The following is a 23,506-nucleotide window of genomic DNA, read 5'->3' on the forward strand; positions in this document are numbered from 1 at the left end:
TGTATATACAACTCGTCTAAACATCAACCCAACAATGTTAGATCTGTAAATTTGCTTTCGCAAATTTTTGGTTCTTCCCTCGCCGGGATTCGAACCCATGCTACTGTGATATCGTGACACCAAATCGCCATATTCTTTGATTCTGAGGAAATCAAGAGTCGCTCGGGAAAGATTTTGGATAAGAAAGTTACGGACAGTCTCCCCAGAGGGTATAAATGAAAAAACATAGAACGAGTCCCTCATTTTCCTGTGACTACCTGTTTCAAACAACGCCGGATTTAGTACTGGCTTTACAGTTCGAAATTATTTTTAAAATAACAGTTTAAATTACAGGTTTTCATTGATTCGGGATGATGTATAAGTACGTTGCCACGTTCAATTATTTTACCTCATTATACAATACTTATTTTTTCAATCATTATTAGACTGATATTCGTTTGGGAGGCTTAAATATGTAGTTTCTGTTGTAATTGCCCTACCGTTGTCTAATTTATACCATCCTGGATCGGTTAGGACATTTTTGGTTTGAGCTAGGACTGCCCTCAATGCAGTTATAACATCTCAACTGTCACAACCTTTGGAAATCTAGAGTTGTGCCATTTCACATCGTAAATAACTATTTTTATTTTTGGCATATTTCTGTAGTCTTTGCGGTGTGTTTGGAAATTTTAAATTTGGAAAATTGTTCCAGCGTTCGCTTAAATTGTATAAATCAAGATTTTGATAGAGTCTCAATTTGAATTGACATGATTCATTTGTCATTGTGCAATTACCGAAGAAGGATATCTGTTATCCGAAATATCTAATATTTGTATATTTTATAGTTATTTAATGGTGATGTTGTACCCTTTTTGACTTGTTATATATTATATTTTGTAGTGTACAGAATCATATTACATGATCCATCGCCCTGTAAGATTGATCGTTGACTATTTATTCAGTCATATATATATATACCAGAAGTTATTATAATAGAAAAACAAATAGACAAAGGCTAACCAGGAAGACCTGCTACTGAATTTATAACCTTTATAAATTTGCATACATTTTTTTTAACTTATTTCTATGTGTTATTTGTAATAATTTACAAAATTTCATTATATTTACTCTGTTACAATAACAGTTATCCAAAAACAGTTTTCTTGAGTCGTCTAGGGATCTACAATTCATAAGAAAGTGAAATGCATCACCTAATTCTTGACATTGACATAAATTGCAATATCTCATTTCTCTATCTAAACCTATCCAGCTTCCAGTTTCAAGTGGTAATCTATGATTACCAGTTCTAAATCTACAAAATGTAACCCTATCTCTATCTGGTAATATATCTTTTTTTTTTTTTTTTTTTTTTTTTAATATTAAACATATTTTATTAACAATCACCTGTTACATCAACCCTCAGTTGCCCAGGGGAGCAACTAAGGGGGCCCCAATTTTTACAGTCTCATTTGTCGGGAAAAAAGCAAATGAGAAAAAAACTCCCACTATGAATTATTAACATCACCTTTATAAATCTTATCTATCCTTGTACAAATGTACATGTACCTGCAATCATTATCGATCTATGTATCTTTACCAGCTCTCACCAAATATAATTTTTTGAATAAAGTATGTTTTTATCTTAATTTATTTCTCACAAAAGCTACCTGTATTTATTAGGCAGTTTCAATTTTATCGTACACATCAAGTCTTTTGTTATGTTAATTTAAATTACCTTTAATTTCTGGTCGAGTGATCATTTACCACGTGCGATTTGTTAAAGGGATGTGTAGTTCATTCATAAAAAAAATGGATTAGTGATTTTGATTTTCAAAAAGGATTTATTTCAAAGATATGGTGAGTAAATATTTGTTTATAAAATGAACCTGTTGATCCAACATGACTTGTTACAATTAGATGATATACATGAATTACATACACAATAGAAATTACATGCAGGGAGTTGAGAGCAGTGTACATATTATTATTCAATCGGTAGTAAAGAGGTCACTGCACTGACCTGACCACACAAAATATATATTTATATACAAAAAATGTCACACATAGTAGAAAAGGCTTCGTTTTTCGTATTTGGTTTAAGACATTTGAGCAAAAATTGCATTTCATGTTTTATCATATTTAAAATCACCGATTTACTTATCCCTTTCTTTTGATATTTTGCGATATTTCTAGTTTTCCAGATAACCCATTTCGTGATTAGAAGAACCGTGTCTAAAATTTGGGTAGAAGATGCATCTGCATTAATGACCCCAAAAATTATACTTGTTTCCGATTTTTGTAATTTTTCGATATTTAATTTTGAACAAAATTCCCATATTTTCTTAAAAATTTCCTGCCAAACGTCTTCCACCAGTTTACAATAAATAAAAAGATGAAAAAGTGATTCGTTTTCATTGCAAAAGTGACACTTCCCGTTTGAGCGATTCATTTTTTGTAATTTTTCTTCAGTGTAAATTATATTATGTAGTAACTTCCATTGAAGTTGTTTAGTTTTTCTGTTAGCTAAATTCTTATTTAAAGTTTCCCAAATGTATTCCCATGGTAGTTCATTCCCAAAATGTAAATTCCACTTAAGCTGGCTATTTGGAGCTGTTTTATTCTCATAAAAGTATCTAATATCTTTAAGGCATAATTTTTTGGCATCAACGACAACTCCATTTTTTATAAATTGACAAGAATTTGTAATTTTTATAGGTCTATCAGAATGACTTTGTATGATAGAGTCTGTTTTTAAAACGTCAATTTGTTGAGGTGTTAACGAAGATTTAATGCGGCTATATTGTGCAATCCAATTTCTTTTATCTTTAAGACTGTTAAAAATATCGAAAGAAGTTTTAAAGGATTTATTGTTTAAGTCCCATATATCTTTTATTTTTTTTATTCCACTGGAGGCAAAATTTGCATAATATAATGCATGTCCATTGAACTTAAATTTACAATTGCCGAATATATTTTCTTCTAAAAGGTCTTCTTTCGTGACCGGTTTTTGGATTTTCTGTAAGTCAGTCCAGGAAATTAAAAGTTCTTTGTAATATTTGGACATTTGTATTTGCCTAAAACATGTAGTGTCCGAACAAGAACATATAAAAAAATCTGTATCATATTTTTCGTCAAGTGACGTTAACCAGTATTTTCCTATTGCATTCCATTTTTGTGTTTTTGAGTTGACAATACTGTACATACTTTTCACCTGTTTTGATTTAATAAAGTCCCTTAAGTTTATCATTCCTATCCCCCCTTTTTCTTTCGGTAAACAGCACACTGTTCTAGCGATTTGATTTGTTTTCCCATCCCATATAAAGGACCATATAATATTATTTAATTGTTTTTCGTATATATCCGGGATACCTCTCATTTTAATTTCGTATCCAATGACAGACAGAACAAAAGATTTAATAATTAAAACTTTCCCCGTAAATGTGAGATCTCTGGATTTCCAAACTTCCATACAGTTTTTTATCTTATTTATTTTTTCTAACCAAATTTGATCCAAGTCCACCCCATATCCATGTTGTACCCCTAATGCTTTCACAGGACGCTTAGACCATTTAATTTTGTTAAATTTTGGTTTTTTATTTCGCCACTTGCCTAAATACATGCCAACAGTCTTATCCATATTCATTTTAGCCCCCGAAGCATTTTCGTACAGTTTTAAAGTTTTAAATGTTTCTTCGATAGACTCCTCGCTTTTATTAAAGAGTTGAGTATCGTCAGCAAACATATTTAGCTTTGTTTCAATATAGTCCCCTAATATATCTTAATATTTTTCGAAATCAAACTTATCCTTATATAATCTATATGATAAACCTTTTGACGAATTATATATATCTGAACGCCAGTTCTGTTGAAATTGATCATATAGCTTCTGTTTTAAACTATTACTCAGCCATTTTGTGCTAAAGCCAGTTAGTGCTAACCAGATATTACTATAACCACATGTATCAAGAATTTTTTTTATAAACATAACCCATTCAGACTTACAATTATTCTGTGTATATTTTAAAAACATAAAGTTATACAAAATGTGTGACAACTTATTTTCTTTGCCGTGTACAATTCTACACCAATAATTTACTATACGCAGTTTAACATAGACTACCATGGGATACACACCAAGTTCACCATATACCATAAAGTTTGGAGTTGACTTTTTCAAGTTCAGTAGTAGCTTGCAAAATTTCAAATGTACTCTCTCTATAATATCCATATTACTGAACCCCCAAATTTCACACCCATAAAGTAAAATCGGCTTCACTATCTTATCGAACAAATCATACTGACATCTCACCGAAAGGTTATGAACTTTCCCCTTCTTAAGAACATCGTAAATGGCACGGTATGCCTTAGTAACTAATATCTTTTTAGTATTTGCAAAGCTACCTGTCCTTGAAAAAGTCAATCCCAAATATGGTATTTCTTTGACAACATCTAATTCAATATTATCAAAATAAAGATGAGGATTGTGAGATAAACGTCCACCAGAAAAAAAAAAATTTCGTTTTACTAGAATTTACACTAAGTTTCCAAAGTTTACAATATTCACTAAATGTATTAAGTTAAGATTGAAGAGATTCAGCTGATTCAGCAAATAGAATTGTATCATCTGCATATAATAAAGCAAACAGTTAAATATAAATATTCATCTCATTCTCAATTTCATTAGATATACTACTTAGTCCCAAAACATCATGTATTTGTAAAAAAGATTCCAAATCATTCAGATATAAGGAGAATAAAAAAGGAGAGATATTTTCTCCTTGTCTTACACCAATATTACAAGGGAAATAGTCTGATGATATTGTCCATTATCACATATTTTGTACTGATATGTACGTTTTTGCATGGCCAATAATAGCCGGAAGTCAAGGTTGGTTATCAGCCCTCAGGGCCGATATCGATATCAGCCCTCGAAATCCATATCAAGCCCCCGAGTTTAACTTCCGGTAACCTGTCAATCAAAGGCTCTTTGTAAACAAGTTGAACACAATGAAAAGAAATTTAAAAAGTTACAAATGTGCTGTAGAAGAAAAAAGTAGAAATCAACAGTGAAAATCACAAAAGTTCCCGTAAAATTTTGACGTCATGAGGAATTTAGAAAATATATGACGCCACATTGGAATGAGTAGCGATATAGGATTCTTCCTAAGCATTTTTTAACATTTGTAATGTAACACCTTAAAGTCTTATAATTAGTATATTTATTGTTAATTATTTCTGAAACTTTTCACAAAACGTTGTTAACCTACTGTGATACGAACTTTTTTTTAACTCACAGTGATAAATTTATCTTTTTTTTTTGTTAAATATCTTTTTGATTTTTGATGAAATATCAAACACAATTAGGTGTAAGCTATTTGTTTTCTCCTGCTTGAAAATATGTGATAAATAGATTATGACATGTCATTTTCCATATGGTCCATGGTATCAGCCCACGACCCATATCAAGCCCTCGGGCTAAAGCCCTCTGGCTTGATATGGGAGTCTAGGGCTGATACCAGGGCCATATGGAAAATGCCATGTAATAATCTATAATTATATACAATTCTTGATTTAATACTACTATACATATTGAATATAACGTTATTAATTTTACCGTTAAATTCGTTTCCAAGCAATTACTGAAACAATCCATTTCTCCATACACCTATCAAAACTTAAGTTAAATTCTCAAGTCTTATTTATAACATATATTTAAGACTTCACTGACCTAAGGATTATCTAATCTGAAACTCCAAACGGTAATTGGAGAGTCTCGGGTTAAAGGTTCCTTATGTAAGTGAAGACTTTTAGAGAAATCTTTGTTTAAGGAACACTCAAGTTACGATGTTGTATGCATAGATGCACTGTTGTTTTAGTTTATTAGGTATACATTATTTTGTGAAACCTTCGTAGAATTTAATCAAACTTAGGAAGAAGCATTTTACAAATTAGATTAACGTCTGACGCAAAATTTTGGAAATATTTTAATTATGATTTAGTGTTTTGCTCGTAATTGAAATTTGGAGTTAAAAGCTATATATTTACAGACATCCTGGGATTACATTTCTTGACATATAGATTTGTAAACCTTCACGGATTGTTAGGAAATTATGAGGGAAACACAGTGGAGGGAAATCGATCAGCAGCAATTTGAAGCTAGACTTCCTTTTTTTTCATTTGTTATATTCAGCTGTTTATTGCAACTAAACGATGTTCTGGCATTTGACATTTTCAAGCTTATTCATTTTAGAGGTTTACATTTACTTGCACAATTGTTTTTTAATTATATTTTTTGTTCTTTGGATTTATGTCGTTTGCTTGTAGTGTACTTGAAGTATATAATATTATTTATGCTCAAGTTTATTCATGCTGGAATATAAAAAAAATTTCAATGATTTTTAATGTTTATAATTTGTTTTAAATGCCGTTATTTTGAGAAATGATGGTTAATTACTTCTCTACATACCATTCTTCATTATGAAATAATAGTGAAAACAATAAACGAACTTAAAAAAGGAATTATGGAAAAAAACAATGAATGTAAGGTTTACGATGGTATTATCGAACCTTGCCTAAAATGGAAAGTTCTTTTAACTATTGTTCCAAAAAATTGTAAGTTGTTTCGACAATCGAACACATTTTTTAAAGGACATACTATGATTATCTGTATGTTTTTTTTGTAGACTGCCATGGAAAAGACCCCTAAAGGTAATTTCTGTAATCCTTGTTATTCTGATATTGACTGGTATAATTTATTATTGCTTGCTTCTGAAATTTAAAAATAAACAACAACTAAATTCTGTTTATTATGGAAAGCGGACGAAAAGTGTGATCCTGATGTAGTTATTAATGATGTCACGGAGAAACTAGTCCCGATGGACTGTGGTTTATGAGTTTCCCCGAATTACAGATCAGTGTAGACTAATTTGCAATATGCTGTCCCGAAATCTATTTGAACTCAATTTTTAGACGAGTCTTGAGCATGTTGAGTATGTAACAATTATTTTAAAAGAAATTGTTAGTTATATTTTCATAATTGTTCAGCAAATTATGACCAAATCAATCATATGCCATTACCTATTGCGATTATATGTTTTCAGAATGGGCGCATTGTTTTGATACTACATTAATAATTGCAAATGTTTTTATCCTCTCCACAGCTTAAAAGAAAGGACTACCCTTTATCCCTATTTGTCCGTCTGTCTGTCTATCTTGGTATCTTTGTCCTTCGTCTATGAAATTTTTGTGTCACTTTTCTCAGAACAACAAATCAGAGATTCTGAATGTTTTTATTTCAAATTAGTATGCTATATTTTGTGACACAGTGTCAGGTTCATAACTAATTAACTTCTTGCGTGCCGATTAATTATTTATTTAAAACATAATGAATATGTATAAACTATTCGTCCCATTTTTCTGGGACACTACAAATTAGATCTTCCTGATATTTGTTATCAGACGTCGTGTAAGCATGCCATACCGTGTGACATGGTTTCTTATTCATCTCTTATCAACTTCCTGTTACTTATAACTGAATATCTATTTATCATGATAAACATATAAGCCATGTATAAAAGTTTCATCACAGTGTTCTAGGGAACTCCTGAAATGTGAGATCAGGCTTCATGGAATCACGTATTACTGTATAATTCGTTTTTCACAATAGTTCCCCCCCAACCAAGTTTTATCAATATTGTTTTGGCATCTGGGTTTTTCGAAGTACTTTGTAATGAAAAAAAAACAACAAAAAAACAAATGTTTTGATTTTATTTTAGATTACGTCCACAAAAAAAAGTCTGCCATGTTGGATCGTTTGAAGGGCAAAGGTACCTATAAATCGTTTGATATGCGCTGTATGGTGACTGGCCAGTTTGGAGTAGGGAAATCTACTCTTGTAAAGCTGTTAATAGGTGATGTAATACCAAAAGGGAGACATGCTACCGATGGAATCTCCCTTATTGAAGGTCGTTGTGGCCTTGATGTTAATACAAGAAAATGGATTCTTTATAGTCCAGGTAAAGTTCAACCTTTATAAAATTTAGAAACTCAATTAAAGACAATCTATTAAGAGGAATCATTGGATTTATTTCCAATATTTGAATTTTAAGTTTTTTCTCAACAACAAAATTTCCATGATTCATTGTACAGCTTAGATTGATACCAATCCTTTGGTCGTTCGAATTGTCTTTTGGACTTGCAAGAGCTTTTTAGTGACAGGAAACGATGTTGATTGGCTTTTGGATGTTTTTGTTTTTTATTTTGGTTGCTTGGTATGTATGTTTCAGAAAAATCTATAATGTATGTCACATTTTATACTCGTACATATCTGTTCATATGATTAATTTTATTGTTAATACATATAACAGCTGTACCCCTATATATTTATTTCTATCAGGAACTTATGAAGCTAGTGATGTTGTATACAACAAAGTGTTAATGACCTCGGTAGATACTGATAAAAACAAGCCAACAGATCAGTTAGACAAATCACAAGCATCAGATACAAGCCCATCTGGAAGTAAAGATGAAACACTGGTTAATCCAAACGTTCTCCTACAGCAGTCACAGGCTACGGAAATGCCTGAGCAATCGACAAGATCCGAATATATTACGTCCCAACATTCAGCATTCATAGCGACGTCATCTCAAAGTTCTTCTAATGATGGTTTATCAAAAAAGCAGAGGAAACAGAAAATGAAATCCAAGATGACGGAAGATAAAATCAGAAGAAACATGGAAAAATTTCTAAAGAGTGGAAACTTTCAGATGGAGGTGGGGCGTCTCATCTTTTGGGACTTTGGTGGACAGTATGTTTATTATACAACACACCAAACATTCATGACTTATAGAGCTTTGTTTCTTGTTATATTTGATGGAAGCAAAGGATTGCACGAACAGGTTCCTGATGTGTTGGGTTTTCCGGGACAGCATACGACACTTACCCCAGCAGGTAGAACACTGTTAATAACATTTTAAGGTCTTATACATCCTTGGCTTTCAAATGTTTGGTTTGAGTTCTCGTGATGAATGTAAATCTAACAGGATGGTGATTGAATTGAAGTTTAATTTAACATTCAGCTATAAATTGGATACTTTCTGTGATCATCGTGATGTTTTTTTTTGCACAGTGCACCAATGACAGGCAGCAGTGATTTGGATAAGTTAAATCAACTTTCTGAACTATTCATCTACTCAAACCCCAAATAAGGCAAAAAATTAAGGCTGACACTATTTTACCGATGTTGAAATTTCATTATGTGAGTAAAACGAGACAAATAGGTAACAAACTAGTATTTTGAATACATTTCGGAGTTAGAGTATGGCATCCGTTGTCACAGAGCTGGTGCACATTTTAGTTTGGGAGACAGCTGAAGCACTCCTCCAGGTGCGGAATTTCCTCGTTTTGTTGAAGGGCCATTTGTGGCCTTCGGCTGTTATCTGCTCTCTAGTCGAGTTGTTGTCTCTTTGACTCATTTCCCGTTTCTATTCTGAATTTTACTATTAGTAAAACATGAATCATTGGCATTTAAATGACTTGTATGTGCTATCTTAAAGTGATTCGACCTTCATATAAATATAAAAGTGTAAATAACCCGGTTTCAATTATCTTTTGTATTTTCAGTATTTTTACAACACTGGGTTAACTGCATCCTGACCTATTGTAAGGCTGTTTATGTAGGCATTCCAAAGATTTTGTTTGTTGCTACACATAAAGACAAAATTCCAACGGTAGGTGACCCTTTGTTGAATGATTCCGGTATAACAGCCTTTCATATATATCATATTTGGGTTTTTTTCTGAAACGACTATGTCCCACTGGCCACGTTATTACCGGTGACCTTAACATTGTTAATAACACTTCTCTACGAAACGTGTTATCGAAAGGTCCGAAATATCGTGAGCCTAAATCCATCAATTGGAAATACAACTTTAAAATTTTGATGGATTCAGTCGAGGATTATGCCAGGCAATGGGCTAAGCGCGAGAAGGAAGACGTAGACACTCTATCCGAATGGATAAAGGCAGTGAGGTCCTTAATACAAATCAGAATTAAGAAACTGAATGGGTCCATCAATGCCCATGCTACGTCAATTTTTAAAGACCCAAATGTTGCTAAACACCTATCCGACCTCCATGATAAATATGTTGTTGTCCCCGCAGACAAAGCCCCAAATAACATCGTTTTTGTCTGTAAAAGTCATTACATTAATTGCTTGATAAACGAATTAGGTATAGACAATTCACTTGGAAACTCAACATATACCCTCACGACACTTACCAAAGAGGAAATCCTGGATAATCATAGGTCTGTTCTTTGTTCCTTTGGTATTTCAACCAAAGATGAAGAACTGGATCTTCCATCACTGTATTGGATACCTAAACTACATAAGTGTCCTTACAAACAGCGGTATATTGCTGGGTCTTCCAAGTGCTCCACAAAACCTCTTTCTAAATTATTAACATCCATTTTATCAGCAATCAAAGACGGGCTTCAAAGTTATTGTGAAACTGCCTATTCTTGAGGTGGCGTGAATCAGATGTGGATACTTAAAAATTCCAAAGATCTTTTAGAGTACATACAATCTAACTCTCTTTCATCTTGTAACAGTATTAAAACATTTGACTTCTCTACTCTTTACACAAGTATTCCACATTCCAAACTTAAAGACAAATTAAAAGAGTTGGTATTACTTTGCTTCATAAAAAAGAATGGCCAACGTAGATACAAGTATCTTGTCTTAGGGAGGGATAAATCCTACTTTGTAAAGAATCACTCTGATTCAAACAAAAAATTCTCTGAAACCGATATTATCAAGATGCTTGATTTCTTGATTGACAACATATTTGTTACGTTCGGAGGACGTGTTTTTCAACAGACTGTCGGCATACCAATGGGAACAAACTGTGCCCCTCTACTTGCTGACTTGTTTCTTTATTATTATGAGGCTGACTTCATGCAGGAACTTCTTAGGAAGAAAGATAAGAAGTTAGCAATATCCTTTAACTCTACTTTCCGCTATATAGATGACGTTCTTTCACTAAACAATTCAAAATTTGGTGACTATGTGGAACGCATCTATCCCATCGAATTGGAGATAAAGGATACTATAGATACAGTTAAGTCAGCTTCATATCTTGACTTACATCTAGAAATTGACAATGAGGGTCGGTTGAAGACAAAACTTTACGACAAAAGGGATGATTTCAGCTTTCCAATTGTGAACTTTCCATTTCTAAGTAGCAACATTCCAGCAGCACCTGCATACGGGGTATATATCTCTCAATTGATACGATATTCCCGTGCTTGCATTTCCTATCATGATTTTCTTGATAGAGGGTTACTGCTCACAAGGAAGCTATTAAATCAAGAGTTCCAAATGGTGAAGTTGAAATCATCCCTTCGTAAATTTTACGGACGCCATCACGAGTTGGTTGACCGTTATGGAATAACCATTTCACAAATGATATCGGATATGTTCCTCACGTCGTAACTACAATCCCCTTCCCTTTCATGAATTTGACCTACCGAATTAGACTATTTACCGGATTTGTAATCACATAAGCAACACGACGGGTGCCGCATGTGGAGCAGGATCTGCTTACCCTTCCGGAGCACCTGAGATCACCCCTAGTTTTTGGTGGGGTTCGTGTTGTTTATTCTTTAGTTTTCTATGTTGTGTCATGTGTACTATTGTTTTTCTGTTTGTCTTTTTCATTTTTAGCCATGGCGTTGTCAGTTTGTTTTAGATTTATGAGTTTGACTGTCCCTTTGGTATTTTTCGTCCCTCTTTTACAAATTATGAGAAGAAAGTTACAGTGTATGACACAAGTGAGAAAAACCCATTAGTGCAATAGAACATCCAATATAGAAAACAGGTAGCCATCACATTGAACATGAGGGAGAATAAGAAAAAGACGATAGTCAACACACACAATAAAACTAAAGATAAAGCTACATGTATGACTATAAAAAAAAAATCCGCCGATTCTGCTCAACAAATGACATTCAATAAGTTCTTAAATGAGTTCCTCCTAGTGGAATAGTAAATTGCGTAATAGTTGTTTTAAGTCTCTGAGGGTAAACTGTTTAAAACTACAAATAAATTGTTTATTTAATTCTTCTGTATTTCTTTATAGGAGAACATTGAGACACAGCGTAGAGAGATATACAAAGGAGTAGAAGAGTTATTCAAAAAACATGAAGGACATGATCATCTGATACTTGATAAACATATTTTCGTCAATGCAACAGACAAAGCAGACCCAGAGATTGATGTCCTTAAGAAAACCATCACGGATCTTACGTTTAAACATCCATGTTGGGGAGAGATAATGCCTAATGCTTGTGTTCCCCTTGAACTGGAGATTTCGGTTTTGGTGGCTAAAGGACGACAGATTTTGTCAGTTTTGGAACTTGAAGAATTAAATTCCATAAGCCAGGTGTCCGTCCTGTTTCCTGAGGAGCTCAGTGATTTTCTGCATTTCCAACACTCTCTAGGAAAAATAGTCTACTTTGATACCCCACAGTTGAGAGGTTTTGTGATCATTAGCCCTCTACTTCTGGTTGAAGTCATGAGATCTTTTGTTACAGGTATTTTATATATATGATTGCCACTTTCATGCTGTTCAATACGGCAATGTACCATTGTTCTAACAAAAACTGTATGGAATTGGTTGTGAAATGTTGGAACATCTTTCGTGAAGTGTGCTTGCATAGATTACCTTAGCTGTATTTGGCAAAACTTTTAGGAATTTTGGTCCTCAATGCTCTTCAACTTCGTACTTTATTTGGCCCTTTTAAACTTTTTTGGATTAGAGCGTCACTGATGAGTCTTTTGTAGACGAAACGCGCGTCTGGCGTATATACAAAATTTAGTCCTGGTATCTATGATGAGTTTAATTATTAGACAATCTTATTTCTTGTTGCAATACTACCGCTTTCCTTTTTATTGCATCAGGCCTGAAGGATCAAATGAGCTATTCTCCTCACGCAACAATCATCATTGAGTATCTGTATCAAAAACTGAGTCGTTACAATGATCCCGTCTTCCAAGCATCATATAACCGAATCTGCTTTGATAAGTTTATAGGGGGTAAAATGCTAGCCTTGTTAATTATCTTTAAAACCACAACAGATAGAAAAAAATTGAGTGCGCTGAAATGTTTAGAATGTTAACATCTTACTGCTGTCCTGACATGAAACTCGCCGATGACTTTTCATGGGAGTTATTGACCTCAAATGTCACATTTTGCACGGTTTTGATTTTTTGACTATTATCTTTAAAAACTGTAACCTATAGATATAAAATGAAAAAATGCAGAAATAACCAAAAATACTAAATCTTTAAGTAGATTAACATTGCTGGAATTGACACTTTACTCCTAGTCACAGAAGTTTTTAGCTCCAATAGATTATTACCATTTTTTTATAGCCTTTTTTTTCTTCTTAGAAAAACAAAAGATATACAAGGAAACTTTGAATGTCAAAAACAATCTACAAACAAACCTCTTAAACTAAGCCAACCTGCTGAAACCGTAGAACGAACTTATTCATAATCTTTTAGCCGAACATCTTGAAACCTATAATGAATAAATATTATTTAGGGTGCCAAAATTACAAGGAGTAAAAGAACTACAAATAAGTCAATATTGCCTAAATCGTTCGTCCATTGTGGACATCGATTTAAGATTCATTAATTTTTGTTAATACCTATTTCGTGGATTGAAAAATTATAATATTTGTGTTGGAATTGATCTCATACAAAATATATAAATATTGGTATATCATGGATAACGACGAATCCACTGTTTATAAACAATATATATGATAAGAACAAATACAGGATAAATATTAATTAAACAGAAACCCAATTACACAAAGTAACAATTTTTTTTAAAGACAAACATACAGATGTTTATTTCTTATGTTTTCACAATGAGTTTGTTTTGAATGATAATTTGTCCTTGTATAGCTAGTTCAGTTGTAAACGTTGTAGATCAAATATAGACGTGTATATTTTTGGGCGAAAATTTGTTGATTAATTTGAAAATAACCCCAATTTCGATTTAGAAATAAAACATTTTGATAAATTGAATTGCAATTGGGAAAATTTCAATAGTATTGGTAAAAGACCAATGAAATTTGCATATTACAAAGTTTTGCATATTAATTGTGGGTAAACAAATGTAGAAACGCGGTCGGCTTTAAAAAAACCAACAGTTTCGTTGTTACAACCTTCCTCTGCACATAGATTTTTTTCAGTAAATTAAAATAAGGAGAATTTGAATAAAAATGTATATCATACTGTTCAATATTTACTAAAGGATATATCCTGACATTTTTTCTTGTTTACAAAATTTTTCTTAACTTGAAACGCTATTAAATGCATTGCCGTGTTCGTATTAAAATTTGTTATTTAGTTATGTACCACTCACAAAAATGTTCAAGCGCAGCCCAATCTGATATGGACATTTTTCTAGTAATAGCAATCTTTGGATTTATTGTCGCAAATAGATTATATAGTTTTGTATGTATTTTGGATTACATATTTTAATTGAAATGATCTCACGTGATAACTAGTATTGATAGCACAGTATTTTCTCATTTATATTTTATTTCACAGATATAACCTTTTGGCCAAAGAAAGATCGCATAAGAAAAACATTTCAAAGGATGTCCGGAAGTGGAATAATACAAAGAAAAGATCTGTATAATATTTGGGAGCAAACGCACTTCGACAAAATATTGCCTTATAAAGAGTTTATATTTGATATGCTCATCCATCTTGATATCCTATCAGAGCAGCGTAGATATGACAATAATACAGGCAGTAGGCTACCAGTAGAAAATTTCTTTGTTCCCTGTATGCTCATACAGAGATATGATACAAGTTTCATGACAAAGGAATGCACACCAGAGAAAGCTATCAGTCTTGCATTCAGTTTTAAAGGGACAATTATACCACCAGCCTTGCCAAATCGTCTTATCAGCGCATTTCTCAGTATGTGGACCGTGAAGACTTATGAAGGGAAACAACTCCTGTTTTCAGGATTCATTGGATTATCATTCGATATGGCACATGATATTGTGGTATGTGTTGAACGCAACAAGATTGTGCTTATCATAGTCCATAAAACTTCTAACGGACTTATCGTACCAGATATTGCCACTGGAATCAAGGAAACCATGTTTACAACATTAGAGAGAATTTCGGAGTTTTACAAATCAGCAGTTCATGTCTCACCTAACAGCCAAAAGCTACCCTTCCACGTTGAATATTCATGCTCGGGGTTAGAGTGTTTCGTCACAGAAGAGGCAGCATTGACAACTGATGAATGGATCTGTGATAAACATAGGCTTTTACATACTAAAGAAACGTGGAATATTTGGAATCAAAATCAGGTATATAGAATAAGAATAGTTCATAATTTGTTTTATATTTAGTTGAAGACACTGTTAAATAAGGGACATATTATATACAGGTCAGGTTAGGCAAAAAAAAAGAAACCGATTGTTGATAACATTAAACCCCACTCAAACGACTTGCGATGAAGATGTCAGAATAGGTAAGAAAGAATTTGTCTGGTTGTTAACAGTTTAAGTAGGCCCTTACTAAACATCAATTTAACAGATTAGACTTGGGAAAATAATTGTGTAATTATCTTCATTTTGATTTAGAAAACTGAAATTGACATGTTTGTGCATTCTACTAACGAAAATAAAATACAAAAGTGATATATAAACATATCAGTGTTAGGAAAACCGACAATACCGTGCAAATAAAAAAAAAACAAAAAACAAAAAACAACGTAAAAAAAACTACACAGAATACTAAGGAATGAGCTGATGCAATCCTGATACATTATATCGACAATTTATAATTTGAATATACGTGTTAGTATGATATAAAACAAATATGAGAATTTGGGTGAAATGGATGTTATAATTTTGACAGCTAATGCCCATTTAATCTATTAAATGCATTATGATTTGCCAATCTCTTAAATAAGAACAGTATAGTCAGCACTTCTGATTGAAATAACCAGGACAGGAATCATCTTATAACCAGTTTTGAGAATCGTTTATTTATTTTGAGCAATATTTTCTTTCAGAAGAAGGAACAATGTGAAGAGAACTGTCAAGGTAAATATCATTATTGAGATAATCCCAAAATGGTCATTACTGTGGTTTACTCCATCAGAAATGAGTATTGATTTAGTCCTTCTTTTCTTCTACAGGGAAAACAGTTTTATATGCAGGGAAATAATAATACTTTGTAAACATCTTTTTTGGTAAACTAGTTTTGCATTACACAACTTTTTTGGCAATGTATCATTAATGCATATTTATCCAAGCACCAAAAGAGAACATGCTCCAACTATCACTTAATACATTGAGTTCACTGTAATATTATCAATTATCCTTTTATACTCATTTAGGTTTAAATGAGGGTGCCTTGGGTCAGAAACCAACTGATATCGAACTTCAACGGTTTGTTTCACCATGTGATGTTACAACAGTATACGACTTAGCCATACATCTTGGTATGACTTTACAAGAGTGTGAAGACCTCAGAGAAAATTATGATCGGATTGAGATTGTTAAATGTAGAATATTGGTAAACTGGAGAGATAGATATAAGGGAAAATTTAGCGACATCGCAAAAGCTTTAAGCGATATGAAATGCAATCTCCATATGCTTTGTCGGGTAAGTATCTGGAAAAAGAGTATCCTAGCTGTAAATTTGCATAATTGTGTAGTAGTCATATTTTGGATTATTTGGTTTACAGATGATGAGAGTCCCGATAGTTTACACAAAAATGGTACATTGACCAAAATATAGATTTGATTAGGGACTTTACGATTGAGGTTTCCTCGGAGTTCAGTATTTTTGTGATTTTACTTTTTTCAAGATTCTCCATTACTAAAATCAAATTAATTTTTCACATCAAGTTCATTTACCACTTAATTATCAGGGTTAAAATTGATGACACAGTGCGATGAATTACCTTTCTTACTTGTTTTGTCAAATTAATATCATTGAAGCAAGACTTAATTTATAAAATTTAAACTTAAATATATCTTTCCTCGCCAAATAAATTTCAATCAAGTATAACCTTATGTTTACCTCACCTGGTCCACAGGGCCAAGTGAGCTTTTCTCATCACTTGTCGTCCGTCGTCTGTCGTCGTTAACTTTTACAAAAATCCTCTCTGGGATAAATCTAATTTAACTTGGCAACAATCATCATTGGGGTATTTTGTTTTAAAATTGCGTCCGATGACCCCGCCCGCAAGCCAAGATGGCTGACATGGCTAAAAATAAATATATAGGGTAAAATGCAGTTTTTTGGCTCATATCTCTCAAATCAAAGCATTAAGAACAGTTCTGACATGACAGAATTGTTCATTAGGTCTAAATTTATCTGCCCTGAAATGTTTAGACCATTCAGGCAACCGGTTGTTGGGTTGCTGCCCCTGAATTGGCAATTTTAAGAAAATTTTACAGCTTTTGGTTATTATCTGGAATATTATTATAGATAAAGATAAACTGTATACCGCAATAATGACAGCAAAGTAAGACCTAAAAATAAGTCAACATGACCTGTCTTTTTTTTATTAATAACTTATAACAATGTAGTCAACTGTTATCCAAATATGATATGGACACACAGTGTCAAAATGTGACATACCACAATAAACATTTATTTTGGTAAAAAAACCCAACACCATAATATTTATTGATCAAAATATACTATAACGGAATATATTTTATTTGATATTGTTTTAATTGTCTGTGACAGACAGTCCGTGGTTTTGCTGTTCTGTTTTTGTGTGCTATTCTATTTTGGTTCACGTGCTGTTTTTTATTCTGTTGTTAGCATGTCAATATGTACTGTTGTATTGTTTATTTGTGTATTTCACTGTCCTGAATGTTCTTGCATATATTTGTACTGTATTCCTGTCATGTAACGTTGTCATTTTAGTGTTATATTTAACATTGCCATAAAAGCGCGAGGTTTTGCAAGCCACAAAACCAGGTTCAACCCATCATTTTTTCTCATGTCCTGTACCAAGTCAGGAAATTCACAGTTGTTATCCTAAAATTCGCTTCTGTGTGTGTTGCATTGTCGTTATTTTTCAACTTCATTGTTTCTGTTGTTTTTTTTCTGTTTTTTTTCTTAAAGTTGATAGGTTTCCCTCGGTTTTAGTTTGTAACCCGGATTTTGTTTCTCTGAATCGATTTATGACTTTCGAATAGCAGTATACTACTGTTGCATTTATTTAATGTCATATGTGCCGATACTTATTTGACAAGTTATATTATTTGCTAGTTGTGTAAATATTTCTCGTTGAATGAATTATTGATCTTGATAATTCTCTGATAGAGAACATAAAAGTTAATTTGTTGAAGCTTGTAACATGTTTTCCTTTTTGGATTATACAGAATAACTCTGAAAAATATCTATATCGATGTGAAAAAAATTCCTTGGTCGTGTACGCATTAAGAATAACTTGAAGTGTTGATAGTATCTTTGACACGTAAACTAAGCTTTACAACGTTGCCTTTTATAAAAACATATCTTGTTTAAGGCTTTTGATGACATACATTCAATAGTAAATATGGGCCGTGTACAGGTTAACCTTGCATAAAACCAGATGATTAAGAAATCCATTATATGAGAAGAATTTAACGAGATAAAATTAAACCTATCACCAGAAGCAGTACATATCCGTATGGGTATTCAAATTGTTGCCACATGAATTGTCAAATTGAATAAATATAACAGCTATAGTTTTCTGTCAATGAGATCCTTAAAATTTCTATGTAAAAAAACAATAATTTATTTATTATAAAAAATAATATTCCAGTAATTACCAATGCTGAAAAAATTACTCACTGTGTAAGTGCATTGGGAAATAACTACTATTTTCCGTTAATGATATACAACTAAGGGACACATTTTAATTGCATTTGATAAGTAAAAAAAACATAATTTTGTAAAAGGAAAATATATGAGAAAAAGCTGTAGCAAACCTCTTTGCAAATGCTGCAAATAGGTTATATCAAAATAAAATAAGGAGATGTGCAAATTGAACAACGATCCTCCAGAGACCAAATGATATAGATGTGAGCAACTAAAGGCCATTGCATAACCTCCAATGATGTAATTTGGTTTTATAGTGATAAAACACTGTAATATTTAGGCTCATAAAGCAATTCAGTCAACATTTCCCAAGAATAATTTTAACCTACCAAACAACTTACATACTTTTTACAATAGAAATAAGTTGGTTGATATTGAACAAAAACATCATCACATGCAGGTTTTGCTCAGTTTTACTCAGTATTAGTATATTTTAATAGATGAATGCATTGCTTTTTATGTAATACTGACTTTGAATGAAACCAAGTTATAATAAATTACTTTTGCGACGTGGTTTCAGAGTCATCGGCCATCAACTTCCTGTTGAATGAGTACTTAAATACTATAAATATAAAAGCCGTGATTGCAATTGTTATGACATATTCCTCAAAAAGTACAAATCAAAGCTGGTTGAAATTTGTGATATGTTTCATATTAACATTTGTGCCGCGGTTTCAGACTCACTGCGCATCTTCGTTCTGTTTACCGAATACAAATATGTTCTTAACATATTATTCATGTTTGTCATTTTTGTCGCATATTTCTCAGAAACTTCAAATCAGAGCCTCCTTAATTTGTTATATGACTTCATGTCAGCATGCTTAACCGTATGACGCAATTCTATTTTATCGTTCATGAACTTCCTGTTCACCAACTTCTTATACATTCTAAAGATAACAGCCAACTATCGTTATACTTTACGAAGAAACTACATTTCAGAGCTTTCTGAATTGTTTTACATGGTGCCATTTTAGTTTGCTATACTGTGTGACACGGTGTTAGTTTCATCAACTTCCTGTTTAGCGAACTCTTTTATAATAAAACACATGCTCAAAAATGTCACCCTTTCTATATACGGATTTACTAATGAAACGTTCCTTAATTTTGTTAGCAGGCTTCATGGAACTTGCTTTGTCGTGTAATAGGTTCTTTGAATAATGTTTTTAAAAAAAACGTAACTAGCTAATTTATAACAAAACAATTTACGTAATTTACGACAGACATGCAGCAAAGATAACCACTGAAATACAAGCTCATGACTTGGGACAGGAACATAAAGATTTGTTTTGTTCAACCTTCCCCAACCTTGGGACAACGGTGTAACTGCACAATATAAGAACAATCTATAAAAAGAAGTTGGAAAGGAACATCTATAGCATGTTGAGTATGATTCAATGAAACAATGGTTCACGTGTGATTTTAGTACACACCACAGTGGTATAATGCTACACTGTGTAGTAGTCCTATGCAACTTATGTCCTTAAATAATTGTACGTAAGTATAATATCAGAATATATTATGTATACTTAATTTAGATATATGATTGATAGTAACCCAATGACACAGAAACTAATTAGATTTGTTTCATTCTATGTTAAATAATCATTGCAGGTAAAAAGAACAGAACAATGTCGTACGTATATTTCTATTTATTTTAAACGATAGACAATTACTGATGTTCAAATGTCATCAGGCCATTAAGGTATATAAAAGAACTTGTAACAATGGTTCATCTATTGTAACTAGTGCAAGGTATATGTGTTCTTTTATAGTTAAACATAACTTATCAATAACATATAACCAGTGAAACACATTTTGGTTTTTACAACAAGTCACCGTGTCTCTTCGATAATTAGTTCATATGATATGTTATAGAACACACTTCACTTTTTAATCTATTTTTGAGAATTTTAAAATTTTATCCATTGGATCAGGCCAATTTAGTAGTCTTTTCATATTTATTCACATTGAGTTTTATTTTGCAAGAACTCATGTATTTATGATTAAATGTTTCTAAGGGGGAAAATTGCAGTCTTTCATCTTACTGCAGAGTCATGTTTAATATGCCATGTGCTTGCTAATTATTACAGAAAGCAGGGAGGAATACATGGATTTCATTCCAACCGATGAAATACTAGATGAACTGGCACAAGTAATAGGTGTAGTATCCTTCCAACTGGGTGTAGAATTAGGGTTACCGATCACATCACTAGACATTATACAGCACGACAATGGACGGGATTTAGTGGCACAATGTAAAGCGATATTATTTGAATGGCGAAAAGATCTGAGAGTAAGACCAACCATAAAAGTGTTACATAATGCTTTGGTTAATGTCGGGAAAGGTTCTCAGTGTTTAGAGGAGATAATTAAAAGTAAAGGAGTGAAGAAATATACCCCCGAAGAGGAGGAAGTTGAAGTGGAGAAAAAAGGAAAAGAAAAAACATTCTTGAAAAAAATGAATCCTTTTAAGAAGAAGAAAAAGCACCAAAACTTTTAAGCTGGTGTTATATAACCAAAAAGCTTTCATCATCATATCCCTTTCTTTGTAAATGTAGGGGGAAATTTGAACCATTAATAATGTGGTTTTCGTGCTCTTGTATTATCAATCAACAGAATTAAAAGAACTAAACTGGTTATTCATACCGTGCATTTCAATTATTTAGTGAAATCACGAGGCGAATAACACAACAAAGCCAAAATAGAAATGTTAATCTGTAATAATTGTATATCGACACTAATTTATCCCCTTCAGTATATCTAACTGAACAGTGTTATGTAATAATGCAGTTATAATCATATTTTATTTAATTTCCTTTCAATCCAACATCATACATAACACTACAGGTAATTTTCTTGAATATTGAAGGAGTAGCCAAATTACAAACTTTTCTGGAATAGAATCATCCCGTCACTAGTTATTTGAGCTACTAACGTTTAATTTTCAGATTTGATATATATACATTCTTGCATGTTATTAAAAAAAAAGAATGCAATATTTTGTACTTTATAATAAAATCAATTCTTTTGATGTGGAAAGAGATCTGTTTATGAACAAGTCCAGACCAAACTGAAACATAAACTTCATTTGTACTTTGCAATCGATCACTATCCATGCTTTGAAATCTATCTAAGTAGTTATTTTTAGAATCTCTAGTAAAAATACAATGGCAATAATAGGTATGACGGACAGAGGTTCTCTTAAATTTTGAATGAACAATTTTTAAACATTATCATTTTCCCAATGAAGAGGAACGAAAGATACCAGAGGGGCAGTTAAACTCATAGATTGAAAATAAACTGACAACACCATGACTAAAAAAAAACCCAGACAAACAGACAAATAATAGTATACAAGACACAACATAGAAAACTAAAGACTAAGCATTACAAACCCACCAAAAAGTGGGGGTAATCTCAGGTTCTCCTAAAGGGTAAGCAGATCTTGCTCCAAATGTGGCACCCATCATGTTGCTTATGTTATTACAAATCCGGTAACTAGTCTAACTCGATAGGTCACATTAGTGGAAAGGGAAGGGTATTGTAGTTACGATATAAGGAACATATCCGATATCATCTGCGAAACGGTTTTTCCATAACGGTCAACCAACTCGTGATGACGTCCGTAAAATTTACGAAGGGATGATTTAAACTTCACCATTTGGAACTCTTGGTTTAATAGCTTTCTTGTTAGCAGCAATCCCCTATCAAGGAAATCATAATAGGAACTACAAGCCGGGAATATCGTATTAATTGGGAGATATATACTCCGTATGCCGGCGCTGTTGGAATGTTGCTATATAGAAATAGAAAGTTCACAAGTGGGAAGCTGAAATCATCTCTTTTGTCGTAAAGTTTTGTTTTCAACGGACCCTCATTGTCAATTTGTAGATGTAAGTCAAGATATGAGGCAGACTTAACTGTATATGTAGTATCTTTTATCTCTAGTTCGATGGGATAGATTCGTTCAACATAGTAACCAAATTTTGTATTAGTTAGTGAGAGAACATCATCTATATAGCGGGACGTAAAGTCAAAGGATATAGCTAACCTCTTAGATGGCTTTAAATTTTCATGATTGATTTTTTGAAAATGTTTAAAGGAGAAGTTTTTTTAAATATTTTTTTTAGATTTGATATTTTGTGTATGTATGTGTTCTTGGCTTGTATTTAACAATACATGTATTGAAAAACCCAAACTGATTTGTTCGACATACAAGAAGGATTTGTTGTTAAGTGCTGTGTAATAATTTTATCGTGTAATGTAATAATTTATTATAACACTTTTAGCATTATATTTAAGTATTTAAAGTGTAAATTGCGTGATTTTGTATTAAAAATATATTATCGACTGATACACGTCATTGTTTTCCCTCTGTTAGCCTCTGCCATTCCGTAGTGTTCTGTATAGCTTTTAACTACGTCACATAGTAACCGGAGTTATGATGACATTTTTGAGGTTTCAATTTGGGCGAAAACGTCGTATATACCCCGGCAGTTTCCTGAATATATACTGACATCTTTATCGACACATTTGTAATCCGTAATATTACCAAACATTGAATAAAACGTAAAGGTAAAATAGTATATACAATGACA

The 23,506-nt window shown here is 32.5% G+C and overlaps 1 protein-coding gene across 1 annotated transcript in view; it reads left to right on the forward strand.

Moving 5' to 3' along the window:
• The window catches only part of LOC139490996 (uncharacterized), a 37,494-nt gene extending 14,232 nt beyond the window's left edge, over positions 1-23,262 (forward strand). The window contains exons 14-23 of the mRNA XM_071278222.1: positions 6,663-6,687; positions 7,755-7,994; positions 8,375-8,929; positions 9,602-9,708; positions 12,118-12,571; positions 14,604-15,382; positions 16,093-16,123; positions 16,420-16,688; positions 20,520-20,541; positions 20,999-23,262. Coding sequence (XP_071134323.1) covers positions 6,663-6,687; positions 7,755-7,994; positions 8,375-8,929; positions 9,602-9,708; positions 12,118-12,571; positions 14,604-15,382; positions 16,093-16,123; positions 16,420-16,688; positions 20,520-20,541; positions 20,999-21,408 — 2,892 coding nt within the window. The 3' untranslated portion in view covers positions 21,409-23,262. The remainder of the gene's footprint in view (positions 1-6,662; positions 6,688-7,754; positions 7,995-8,374; positions 8,930-9,601; positions 9,709-12,117; positions 12,572-14,603; positions 15,383-16,092; positions 16,124-16,419; positions 16,689-20,519; positions 20,542-20,998) is intronic.
• The last annotated feature ends 244 nt before the right edge of the window (positions 23,263-23,506 follow it).

This window comes from Mytilus edulis, chromosome 1 (genome assembly GCF_963676685.1).
Source record: "Mytilus edulis chromosome 1, xbMytEdul2.2, whole genome shotgun sequence".
Taxonomy (NCBI): Eukaryota; Metazoa; Mollusca; class Bivalvia; order Mytilida; family Mytilidae; genus Mytilus; species Mytilus edulis.